The 11046-nt window shown below is 44.8% G+C and overlaps 1 protein-coding gene across 1 annotated transcript; it reads left to right on the plus strand.

Annotated features, from left to right (window-relative positions):
* The first annotated feature begins 1785 nt into the window (after nucleotides 1-1785).
* Nucleotides 1786-6163, plus strand: LOC136463099 (protein NDL1-like). Its single transcript, XM_066462132.1, has 11 exons — nucleotides 1786-2120; nucleotides 4179-4278; nucleotides 4377-4474; nucleotides 4593-4681; nucleotides 4778-4838; nucleotides 4916-5002; nucleotides 5087-5164; nucleotides 5244-5300; nucleotides 5389-5444; nucleotides 5553-5688; nucleotides 5793-6163. The coding sequence occupies exons 1-11, from the start codon at nucleotides 2058-2060 to the stop codon at nucleotides 6012-6014; spliced, it is 1047 nt and encodes a 348-aa protein (XP_066318229.1). The 5' UTR covers nucleotides 1786-2057; the 3' UTR covers nucleotides 6015-6163.
* Nucleotides 6164-11046: the final 4883 nt, after the last annotated feature.

Below are 11046 nucleotides of genomic sequence, written 5' to 3' on the forward strand. Positions count from 1 at the left end.
ACGGCCAGGCCTTTCGGTCGCACCTCCGATTAGATCTCTTGGACGGAGGTGCCGGTCAGGGACCGGATCATGGCCTTGGCCTGTCATTGTGTATCTGGGCCAGCCCAGGCACGTGCTGTTGCTGCACCGCCTGCTGAGCCAAGTTTTGTAGGGAAGCGGGTCCATTGGGGACTCTGGATTTATGAACCTGACATATATACTTTTTTCTAAAATACTATTTGATGTTCAACTTATTTCAGGCAAATGTGAGCACCACACATCAAGTCAAGGATTTTAACTTGGGTGAACAGGTTCCACCACAATCAACCCAACTAGTTGGACATAGCTCAGTTCACATTCTATTTGTCAACTCTGAGGCCTTTTTATGATATGTCCATCACATGCTCATGTATTTCCAGTATAATTCAACAGATATAGCGTATTTTCTACTTCCTAGTAGCTAGTAGTATTTCCTCTAAAACTTAGATGCGAGGAGGTTTCTTTCAGAGCACTCTTCCATGAGTCCTCTACGTGCCTTATGAGTTCAGATCCTCTACCGTGCAGAAGCTCACTCTTAGCGATTCATCTTATCTCATGAACGAAAGGAGCCAGTTTTACTATAGCAACGGGGTTTAAGCAAAGAGTGACATTCCCACCCCATCTATTTATCCATCTCTTGTGGCTCCCAGCCATCACCCTCATCATCTCCTGCCACCTTTATACCAAGTTGTTCCTTTGACCCCCTACCCATTTTCATCACCTTTATATTGCTACGACTCTAGCGTCCCACCTCGTCACTCTAGAACCTAACCTTAAGCTTTGTCGTCGCGATGCCGCACCATAGTATTTTCGTAGTGGGGAAAACATGAGTGTTGAATCACACTAATACATCTACCGAGGGAAATTCGGGTTGCCAAAAGAATATAGACTAATTGAGGGTTTTTTTGTATAACTTCAACAAACTTGGGCTCCTCTGGCTTCTTATGTTATAATGCAGTTATAGTACTGAAGCTGGAGCCACAAAAGCCCCGCCAAAAGAGACCTAAGGGTCTCTTAGTTTTATTGTTTATTTTTGTTTGAAAGTAGATTTTTTTTAAAAAAAAATAGTCAAGAAAAGATAATATATTCTTCAAGGGTCGCAATATCACACGCATGTGCTGGTCAAGAGGCTTTGGCTCACAGACTCCCTAGTCTTCCTCCTTTCGCACACCTTCTCTTCTTCCCCCACACTCCCACACTGCCTAGCTCCACTGCCTCCCAGCATCGTCCTTGACCACGATTGCTTCAAACCCTAGCCTCTTCTCCTTTAGATCTGGTGCAAGCTTCCCTGCCTCCACCACTCCCCAGGCTCCGGTGGTGCATCGCCGCTTCTGTCGCCACGCTAATCCTAGACTCTTCCTCCTTGGCTAATGTCCTTACTGCCTGCACCACTCAACCGGCCTCTTCCACTGCTCTGTTACTGTCTTGACCACTAGTATCGCTAAGCCGGCAACTATGAACACCCCCCCCTCCGAAAGCCCAAAACCTAATGCCGGCGCGATCTTGGTAACCGGTAGCGGTCGTTGAGTTCTCCGTCCATTTTTTTTTGGTCATGGATTAAGCACTTACCATTCTTTATTACTAATAACAAGTAGCTAATTTTGTTCGCTGGGACAGTGGAAAGAAATCATGTGTCATCCCATGGACTAGCTAGTCATACGGTGGACTGTTTTACCCGTCCGTTAACATGCCAAATGGAGCGAGTAATCAAATCTACAACGGGGGCTGCGCTGCAATAATAGGGAAATGGCGGAGCGAATATAGGACAGCGAAAGGCAAGTCCTCCGCCCCCAAAGGCCCAAAGGGAAGAAGAAGGGGGGCGCCGAGGAGGGAGAGAGAGAGAGAGAGAGAGACTGTGCGCCCGCCCGCCTGCCCCTCCCTTCCGTCATTTATAAGCGACGGCAACGCAGGCGAAGAAGCCGGGGAGGGAGGGGCGCACGAGGCAATTTATAGGGTGGAAGAGGAGCGGCCGGGCCTGAGCAGAGCAGGCCGGGCCAGCCATCTCTCCTCTGCGGCGTCCGAGCGGGGCGGCGCCCGAGATGGGGGACTCCGGCGGCTCCGTCGTGTCGGTCGACGTCGAGCGCATCTCCTTCGGCGGCAAGGTCCGTCGTACAACGGCCCTCGCCCTCCTCCTCCCCGTTTCTTTGTTTCTCGGCTGTTTCAGCGCTCTCGTGGGAATTCTTTTTGGTTTCTCCTGCTCTTGCTGGCGTTGGGTCTCGGGGTGTGAAAAGATGCCAGCTTGGTGGTATCTGCTGGTGGTTTGGGGCAGAGGAGGGATTGGGCCCTTGAATTTCGTGGCCCCTGGTCGTAATCGGATTTCCTGGGTTGCATTGCGATTGCGTTTCTATTGCGGCATTGGGTCAGTTCAGCAAGTTGTGTTTGTGTCTGTTTGTTGTGTTCTTGCTCATGGATACCGATTGCCGCCCCTTATCCACTCGGATTACGAAGCCGGATAGAATTCATCTTTTTTTTTTTACTATGGCCCCCATAAAACAAACAGCAGCCCACGCCGCGTATTCTTGGCAATGGTTTTTGATGTTTCCACCACTTGCTCTTGCGACCCGCAATTCGTGAAGCTGCATTTCGGAGAGTCGGCTGCTGAAGCAGCAGCAGCCGATATGGCGGATTCCTCGCCGCTGCGTCTCCGCCGGTCTTCGTCTGCCTACGTAACGTCCTTCAGTGTCAATATTACTTCCCCTGCCCATCGGACCTGACGGTTCTTGCCTGGCCGTTTGGTTTGCTCCATGTATCCAATCCAACCTGGCTGCCTAGTTAGTTGACGTAATCTAGCTCCTCAATCGCTTGTATTGTGTGCGTCTTGTGCCCCTTCATCACACGATTTTAGCGCTAAAGATTCTGGCCCGACGCTCTTCTTGCGTGCTGCTTCGGTGTCCTAACCACCACTTTTCTTGTACCTCTTGTTTGAGCAGGGGTTCCTAAACTGTCTAGTTCTTTATTTGTTTGGTTGGGCTCGTTTGGTGGTTCTCCGTGGAGTGGTTTCTCTCTCAACGAATTACTCGGCGAACGGCCGACCGCTTTGAAAAATTGGCCACTTACTGTATTTCACAAATAAAAAGAGCGCGTGATTTTTGTTTTTCTGTCAGTTAATTTTAATATAAATGTTTACCTGAAACTCGTTTTGCCGTAGGAAGACTTCATGCAGTTTGGACAGATGTTCCTCTTTGACTGTGGACTAGTGCCTGATTAAACGGGGTGAAAAAAAAATTAGTGTAGTTTACAAGTCCCTTTCGATGTGAATTTCTTTTAACTTCCAATGGTATGCTTGTGAGCTGGCAGTCAAACCATTCCTCAGTACAATATTTATGTGGCAATCGGATCTTCCTGTGACAGAAAGCAACTATAATTTGTGTTGGTCTTGGCATATTCTTTTCTTGACAAGTATAGTTATGTTGCTTGTGTTATGCTGGAGGAATCATCTGTAGTTCGAATTATGTTCTGTACCACTTCTCTTCGCTGTCCTAGAAGGCAACGGTTGTGGAACCATCACTTTAGCACCACTTTCATCATAATGAAACTATTATATTCTCCTTCTCTTTTCCTAGCATCTTGTCAGCCTTTTTAGTATTATATACAGAAAACAGATATCCTTCCATCATGAAGTCATCACCTTTGCGTCATTTGGGAGAAATACTTGCCTTCAAGGCTGAAGCGTCAGTGGAGGACTGCCCTGAAAGAAGTGTTGGAAATAGTCACCTAATTTCTTTCTTGACCGGGTTTAAATGACCATTTCTCTTTGCATGGTGTTTCTGGGCTGTACCACAGCTTCCACAGACAGCGTAGTTGTACTATGAACTATGGACACAGAAAGTGCATGACAGGCTAAATGTTAAGCATTATATGGATTTAAATAGCTTTACTTTGATTGATGCACTTCTGGTCATGGTATAATCTACAACCACGTCTTCAATAGACTGACATATGGTGCATTTACTAGCCTCAAACAATAGATGATTTGGTAGAAATGTCTTATGCCAGCATCAGCGGATGTGCGCCTACAACTGTAAACAATAGTTGTTTCTTATTTTCTTGTGTAAATTGCAGTGTGGGAAATTTCAATCTTCCTGCTGGATGAAGTTTCCTTTAGGAGTTCTCGCTATCTTTTTTCCCTTTTTTGACATGTTTTAATTGTCTATATTCAGGAACACCATATACAAACGAGTCATGGACCTGTATCTGTTGCAGTGTATGGCGACCATGACAAGCCTGCCCTTGTTACTTATCCTGATATTGCTTTAAATCGTAAGTACTATCCACTTGTTTAAAGTATACCAGTTCTCCCTGCAAATTTTTCTAGCATTTTATAAATGTTCACTCGTTTCCTTGTTATAACTTGCCAGATATGTCTTGCTTCCAAGGACTATTGTTCTGTCCTGAAGCTGCTTCGTTGCTGCTTCATAATTTTTGCATTTACCATATTAGCCCCCCAGGACATGAGGTTAGTAGTTTGTAATTTACTATTAAAAATAAATTTGTGTTTGTCCCTAATGTTATTATGCTTTTGTAGTTCTATGGCCTCATTAGTGCTTTTTTTCATTCATATGAGAACCATATAGTTAGGAGCTGCTCCAATTTCGCCAAATGCTCCTATACCATCTGTTGATGACCTGGCAGATCAGGTCGCAGATGTCCTCGATTTCTTTGGGTAAATCCTCTATGAAATTATTATCTCATAAATCTGAAAAGAATATCAAATGATTGGAGTAAACTTATGTTGGCTGGTTTAATTTCCTTCTTCCAGATTAGGCTCTGTTATGTGCTTTGGTGTCACTGCAGGTGCCTACATTCTAACTCTGTTTGCGGTATGTGCTTCAGAATTAGTGTGTTAGATTTATTGCTTGTCCATCAAAAAAATTTATTGAATTATCTTCTTTTTCAGGCAAAGTATAGGGAGCGGGTACTAGGTCTTATCCTTGTTTCACCTCTATGTAAAGGCCCCACTTGGACTGAGTGGTTATACAGTAAGGTAGCTTTGCTGCAAATGACTCTGACCCTCTGATTTTACATATTTATGAAAAGCACATGACTATTAATACAGTAATATTCTCAGGTGACATCCAATCTGCTGTATTACTATGGGATGTGTGGGTTGGTGAAGGAGTGCCTACTTCAGCGGTACTTCAGCAAGGTAGATAAGTTATTTTGGCTTTATCCAGCTTGCATTTCTTTGATTGATCTTGAATAATTTCTTATGGTGTACTCCTTAGGAAGTGCGAGGATTCTCTGAATTACCAGAATCAGACATAGTGCAGGCTTGTAAAAGCGTAAGTACCACAGAGCTTTCACTTTATTAATTGTTCTGATTTTATTGTAATATATTATTAAGTGTTAACATCTTCTGTCATCTTGTAGTTGCTCGATCAGCGGCAGAGTATGAATGTATGGCGCTTTGTACAGACGATGAATGAGTGAGTACACATTTCACACCTGTGTATATTATGATGATTATTATGCAGTGGAAAGATACTGAATTGTGGGGAAGTTACCATCCTTAATTGCTTTGAGTTGATTTTCAGGAGATATGACTTGACTGAACAGCTAAAGCTGCTTCAGTGTAGAACCCTGATTTTTGTCGGCGAGAATTCTCAGTTTCACACCGAGGCTGTTCACATGACATCGAAGCTCAACAGGAGATATTGTGCTCTAGTTGAGGTAACTAACAATCATCTACATGTTTGCCTGTACCTCAACGCTCTCTAACATCCAAATATTACTTGTTTCTAAATACCAAGTCTGGCAATCGGCATGCATTGCAGGTCCAAGCATGCGGATCACTCGTTACCGAGGAGCAACCACACGCAATGCTTATACCAATGGAGTACTTCTTCATGGGATATGGCCTGTACAGGCCTAGCCAGCTGGACTGCAGCCCGCGCAGCGCCCTGAGCCCATTCTGTATATCGCCGGATCTCCTGTCACCTGAGAGCATGGGGGTGAAGCTAAAGCCGATCAAGACGCGAGTAAGGCTTGAAGTGTAGCAGAAGTAAGGGGATTGTGTGCTTAGGGGCTGACATGGTGAGAGGTTAGGCTAACTTGCAGGTCTGTCTTAATTTTTTTTTGGAGGTATAAAGTCAAGATACCTGTTATACTGCCATGTATATATAGGAAAATGCTAGGTTGGTGAGCTCGGCTGGGGGTGGGTGGGTGGGTTCTTGTATTCTTTGATTTGTAGCCTGATGAAAAACCTGTAAATTGGTATTACATTGTTTATCAAAGGAAAGCGAAAGAAATAATAGCAGAAGGTAAGGTGTTGCCAATCATTAGCTGTCTCTTGTGTGCTTTGCCTGCCTTGAAGGGAAGAGGAATGTTCTTGTGAGCTGGACTTGTGAACTCCTCCTAAATCCTCGTTCGGTGTACAGTCTCTTATGCCATTATTATTCTGGCTGAGGTTTATCGGTCAGTATTTTTCTCTCACAACAAATTAGCTTCAGCCGGTTTATCAGCCGGCTTTAATACCAGCCGAACAAATCTACATTATTGTTGGCATGGTCGCATTCATTGGTTTCCCATAAAGAAATGTGGTGTCAAGATTAGATGTGGTTCCCCAGAGAAGCATATATCCAAGGAGGGACCAGCTGCATGTATTTGTTCGATTTGTTTGGTGTTGATTTGATTTGATTCCTTTGCGTTGCTTAGGATTGGGACAAGGTATTTAGATACAGACAGGTGCTAATTGGCTTGCAATTCTGTCTTGTTAACTAAGCCACCGAAAAATAACTAAGCCGGAAATACAAACTGAGCCAGAAACTAGATCACAAAGCCTAACCATGGTCATTTCGCTGGAATGTTCTGGCATGCAAGAGGCACCAGAGTCCAGACACAAGGCAAACTTGTCTGGGCAAGCAACCAAATAGACCCTTGTTGCTTGAAGAAAGTAGATACGATCTAGTGCTTCTAGTTGTAGGCAGCATCCAGCAATGTATGGCAACACAATCAGACGCCATAGTGCACGTTGCACAAGCTATATAGGACTATATATGAATTATTCTACATTTGCACTACACTGAATAGATAAAAGAGTAGCACTGCACTGAACTGAAGTCTGAAGGCTCAGTAGGTTTTTAACCTCCTCTTGATTTTTTTTAGAAATACATGTGTTTTGGAACAATTTTTCCGGTGGTTGTGCAACAATTTTATGTATGGCTCGAAGAAGCTCTTCTAATTCTCAGATGCCGAGTGCAGAGCAGTGATGTCGTCAATTGACTCTGCAAGTTTTCTGACAATATCTGTGGATTTCAGAACCAGAGGCACGTCGACGCCAATTGACTCTGCATTAAAGATAGCTAACACTTAGCAAAACCTTAGTGCACATTTAGATATATAATATCTTGCATATGTTTTGATAAGTAGGTTAGAGATCACTATAGTTTTAAGTTGCCTAATTTAGCTCTTAGACGTCATGGTCAGCTCAAAGCTCGCGTAAAAGCACGCGGCTGAAGGATGGTCGTCCATACACTAGCTTCCAGGAGTGTGGGGACATTATATAAAAAAATGGTTATTAACATACATGGTATACATAGATGTTTATTCCCAGGATATATATAAGTCAGAAAGATGCTTGAGGGATATGTTAATAAGCATGGCTCTAAATCAAAACCAAATTGCATATAGCCCATTGCATGTAGAACTTGTTTGGTTGGGAGCTTAAAAGCAATTTTGCCTAGCCTCTCTGCTGCCTGTATCCTGGATGCGCCATGTTTGGTTCATGTCCTGATTAGCTGCTGTGCCAGGCAAGTGGATCCTCCGCCAGGCCACTGAAATCAAAGCGCCTGGTGGCTGCAAAAGTTGCCTGAGCTAATAATGGTGGTTAGCTGGTTGAGTACCCAGGAGATCATGAAACACATCTTAATCAACATTATTTCTTTGCAAAAGTTGTCACTATATGTATCCTTTAGTTATTAAAAATATCGAGACATTTTTTACTAGAAATATATTTTCCTATTCAATCTTATTAAATGCGATTATCTTAGTATCAAACACATGACAACAATGTTCAGGGTGCTCAGCTGTGCTACCCTCAGCCGCTGCTATTTTTCTTCTGATATGAACAGTACAGTACGTGTTAGATTAATTTGGGCCAGGCCCATTATTTATTCTAATTAATCAAATAAACTTCAAAGGCCCACAATTAATGTTAAGTGAAAAAGTGATTAGTACCATATGGGAAATTCACTAAAAAGGTTATCAACTTAAATAGTAAGTCTTAGGACTCTCACATAGACAAGTTGAGAGGGAGAACCGGGAGGCCACACGCGCGCGCCGCCGCCGAGCCGAGCCGCCCGCGCGCGACGTGCCGGGCGGGGCCATGGCCTGTGGCCTGGTTTTGTCGCTTGGCCCAACCAAAACCCTAGCCGCCGCAGCCAACTCCCAACGTCCAACCACCCTGTCCAGGTTCATTCCCCCGACAGGGCCTAACGGACAGATGGGGATTTGCGCGGCTATAATGAGGGGAGGGGCCCCTGTTCCAGGTGCGCGAGACCCGACTCTTCCTCTTCCTCCTCTCCGCAACATCTGAGCGCTGAGTTGTTCGTCTGCATCTCCGACCGGAGTTCCCTGCGCGCACAGGGAGCTTCGGTAGCAGGCCTCCGGAACTTCCCCCGTCAAGCGTACCTGCACGGGTAGGCGAGGAATCAAATTTTTGGGGAGCGCCGGCTTCCCGGTGCGACTGCTGCCCTGTCTGCAGTTTCCTGTTCGGGGGCTTCTGCTTCCTGACGGGAGAGTCTCGTTCTACTGCTCCGACGCCGTACCTGCAGGAGCTTCCCGTGCCACTGCTCCGACACCGCACCTGCAGGAGCTTCCCGTAACACTGCTCCGACACCGCACCTGCAGGAGTCTCCCGGCGCGACCTACTCTGCAACATGGTGGACACGAGGAGGACTAGTGGCCGCACCAACACCAACGATGGAGAAGATGGTGGCTCACTGTCCGCGGGTACCGGCAGTCCCACCCTAAAGTATAAATCTAATCCCACTGTGCGCTATTGTTCATATGCTATTCTGTTAGCGTTTTTAGCGCACTTGGTTGCTGCACTGTTAAATACTATCTGCAGTAGTGGTGCTGTTACAGTATGGTTAGTGGTACTGTTACTATTGTTTAAGTCGTATTTATGGATTAATATAAGTCGTAAATTGACCAAATATTCAACAATCCAAAAACTTGATAGGTCATTTTCGGCTGCTAGTTTTGCTGCGTCACTAAAACCACCACCATTGAAAGATGATGGATCCAACTATAAAGTGTGGCGTGTCCGCTCCAAGCTATGGTTCACTAGTATACGTTGTGAGCACGTGATCAAGGGAAAGCGCATTGAACCTCCTTTCTCTCACGAGGAGGAGATTAAGTTCAATGAGGTAGATAACTTGTTCAAGGGGGGTCTCATCAGCATATTAGCTGAAACCATGGTACAAGTGTACATGGATATGGACACTGGCAAGGACATGTGGGATGCACTTGAGGCCAAGTTCGGTGTTGCCGATGCTAGCACTGAATTGTATATCATGGAGAAGTTCTATGACTACAAGATGGTCGATGACCGATCTGTAGTAGAGCAGGCTCATGAGATACAGATGCTGGCAAAGGAACTCCAGAACAATGAGTGTGAGTTGCCTGACAAGTTTATGGCCGGCGGTATCATCGCTAAGCTGCCACCTACTTGGTCGAGCTTTGCCACTACTCTAAAGCACAGGAGGCAAGTGTTCAGTGTGACTGATCTCATTGCTACTCTTGGTGTGGAGGAGAATGCTAGGGCAAAGGACACTCATGGCAAGAAAGCGCATGAGGAAAGTTCTAGCGCTAATCTGGTGCAAAAGAAGAACTTTCATGCCGCACAGAGGAAGAAGAAAAACAGGCCTGCAGTCAAGCCTAAAGCTGCAACTTTTAAGAAGAAGGGCAAGGAAAAAGAAAAGGGCCTTTGCTTTGTCTGCGGTGCATCTGACCATTGGGCAAAAGAGTGCCCTGACCGCAAGGACAAGCAGAAGAAGTCCGCAAACATGGTTGTTAGCGAATCTGGAGGATCTGGGTACGGTAATCATCTACCTACAATTTTTTCAGTTTGTCTCTCCTTTGAGTGGTGGGTTGACACGGGTGCTAACATTCATGTTTGTTCTGATGTTTCTTTGTTTTCTTCTTATCAGGAACAAAGAGGTTGCTCCTTGCTGATGGGAAATGGTACGCATGCTGCTGTACTTGGTGTTGGTACGATCAATCTGAAGTTTACTTCGGGAAAGATCGTGCAGCTAAAGAACGTGCAGCATATCTCCTCCATCAAGAAGAATCTCGTTAGTGGATCTCTATTATGTAGAGATGGCTTTAGACTTGTATTTGAGTCCAATAAATGTGTTGTATCCAAGTATGGAACCTTTGTTGGAAAAGGCTATGAAAGCGGAGGCTTGTTCCGCTTCTCTTTGATGGATTCTTGTGATAAAATTGTGAACCATGTGAGAAATGATAATGAGTCTAATGTTTGGCATTCCCGACTCTGTCACATCAATGTTGGTTGTATGACGCGCTTAGCTAGTTTAAAATTAATCCCTAAAATCGATCTGGTCAAAGGGTCTAAGTGCCATGCTTGTGTTCAAGCGAAGCAACCTCGCAAGCCTCACAAGGCTGTGAAAGAGGCGAGAAATTTGGCACCGCTAGATCTCATTCATTCTGATCTGTGCGAGATGAATGGTGTATTGACCAAAGGAGGAAAGAAATATTTCATGACTCTTATTGATGATAGCACTAGATTTTGCTATGTGTACTTGCTAAAAACAAAGGATGAAGCAATGCATTATTTTAAAATCTATAAAGCTGAAGTAGAGAACCAATTGGAAAGAAAAATCAAACGGTTGAGGTCTGACCGTGGGGGAGAATACTTTTCACATGAGTTTGATTCATTCTGCGAGGAACATGGAATTATTCATTAGAGGACGCCTCCATACTCCCCCCAATCCAATGGGATTGCCGAACGAAAGAATCGCACTCTAACTGATTTGGTTAACGCCATGTTAGACACTGCGGGACTTT

This window comes from Miscanthus floridulus, chromosome 7 (assembly GCF_019320115.1).
Source record: "Miscanthus floridulus cultivar M001 chromosome 7, ASM1932011v1, whole genome shotgun sequence".
NCBI lineage: Eukaryota > Viridiplantae > Streptophyta > Magnoliopsida > Poales > Poaceae > Miscanthus > Miscanthus floridulus.

Bases quoted from the DNA above. Each gene is read 5' to 3' on its own strand.
- LOC136463099 (XM_066462132.1), top strand. From the start codon at position 2,058: ATGGGGGACTCCGGCGGCTCCGTCGTGTCGGTCGACGTCGAGCGCATC. The intron at 4,682-4,777 runs GTAAATCCTCTA...TCCTTCTTCCAG, and splicing joins GATGTCCTCGATTTCTTTGG to ATTAGGCTCTGTTATGTGCT. The intron at 5,301-5,388 runs GTAAGTACCACA...GTCATCTTGTAG, and splicing joins TAGTGCAGGCTTGTAAAAGC to TTGCTCGATCAGCGGCAGAG.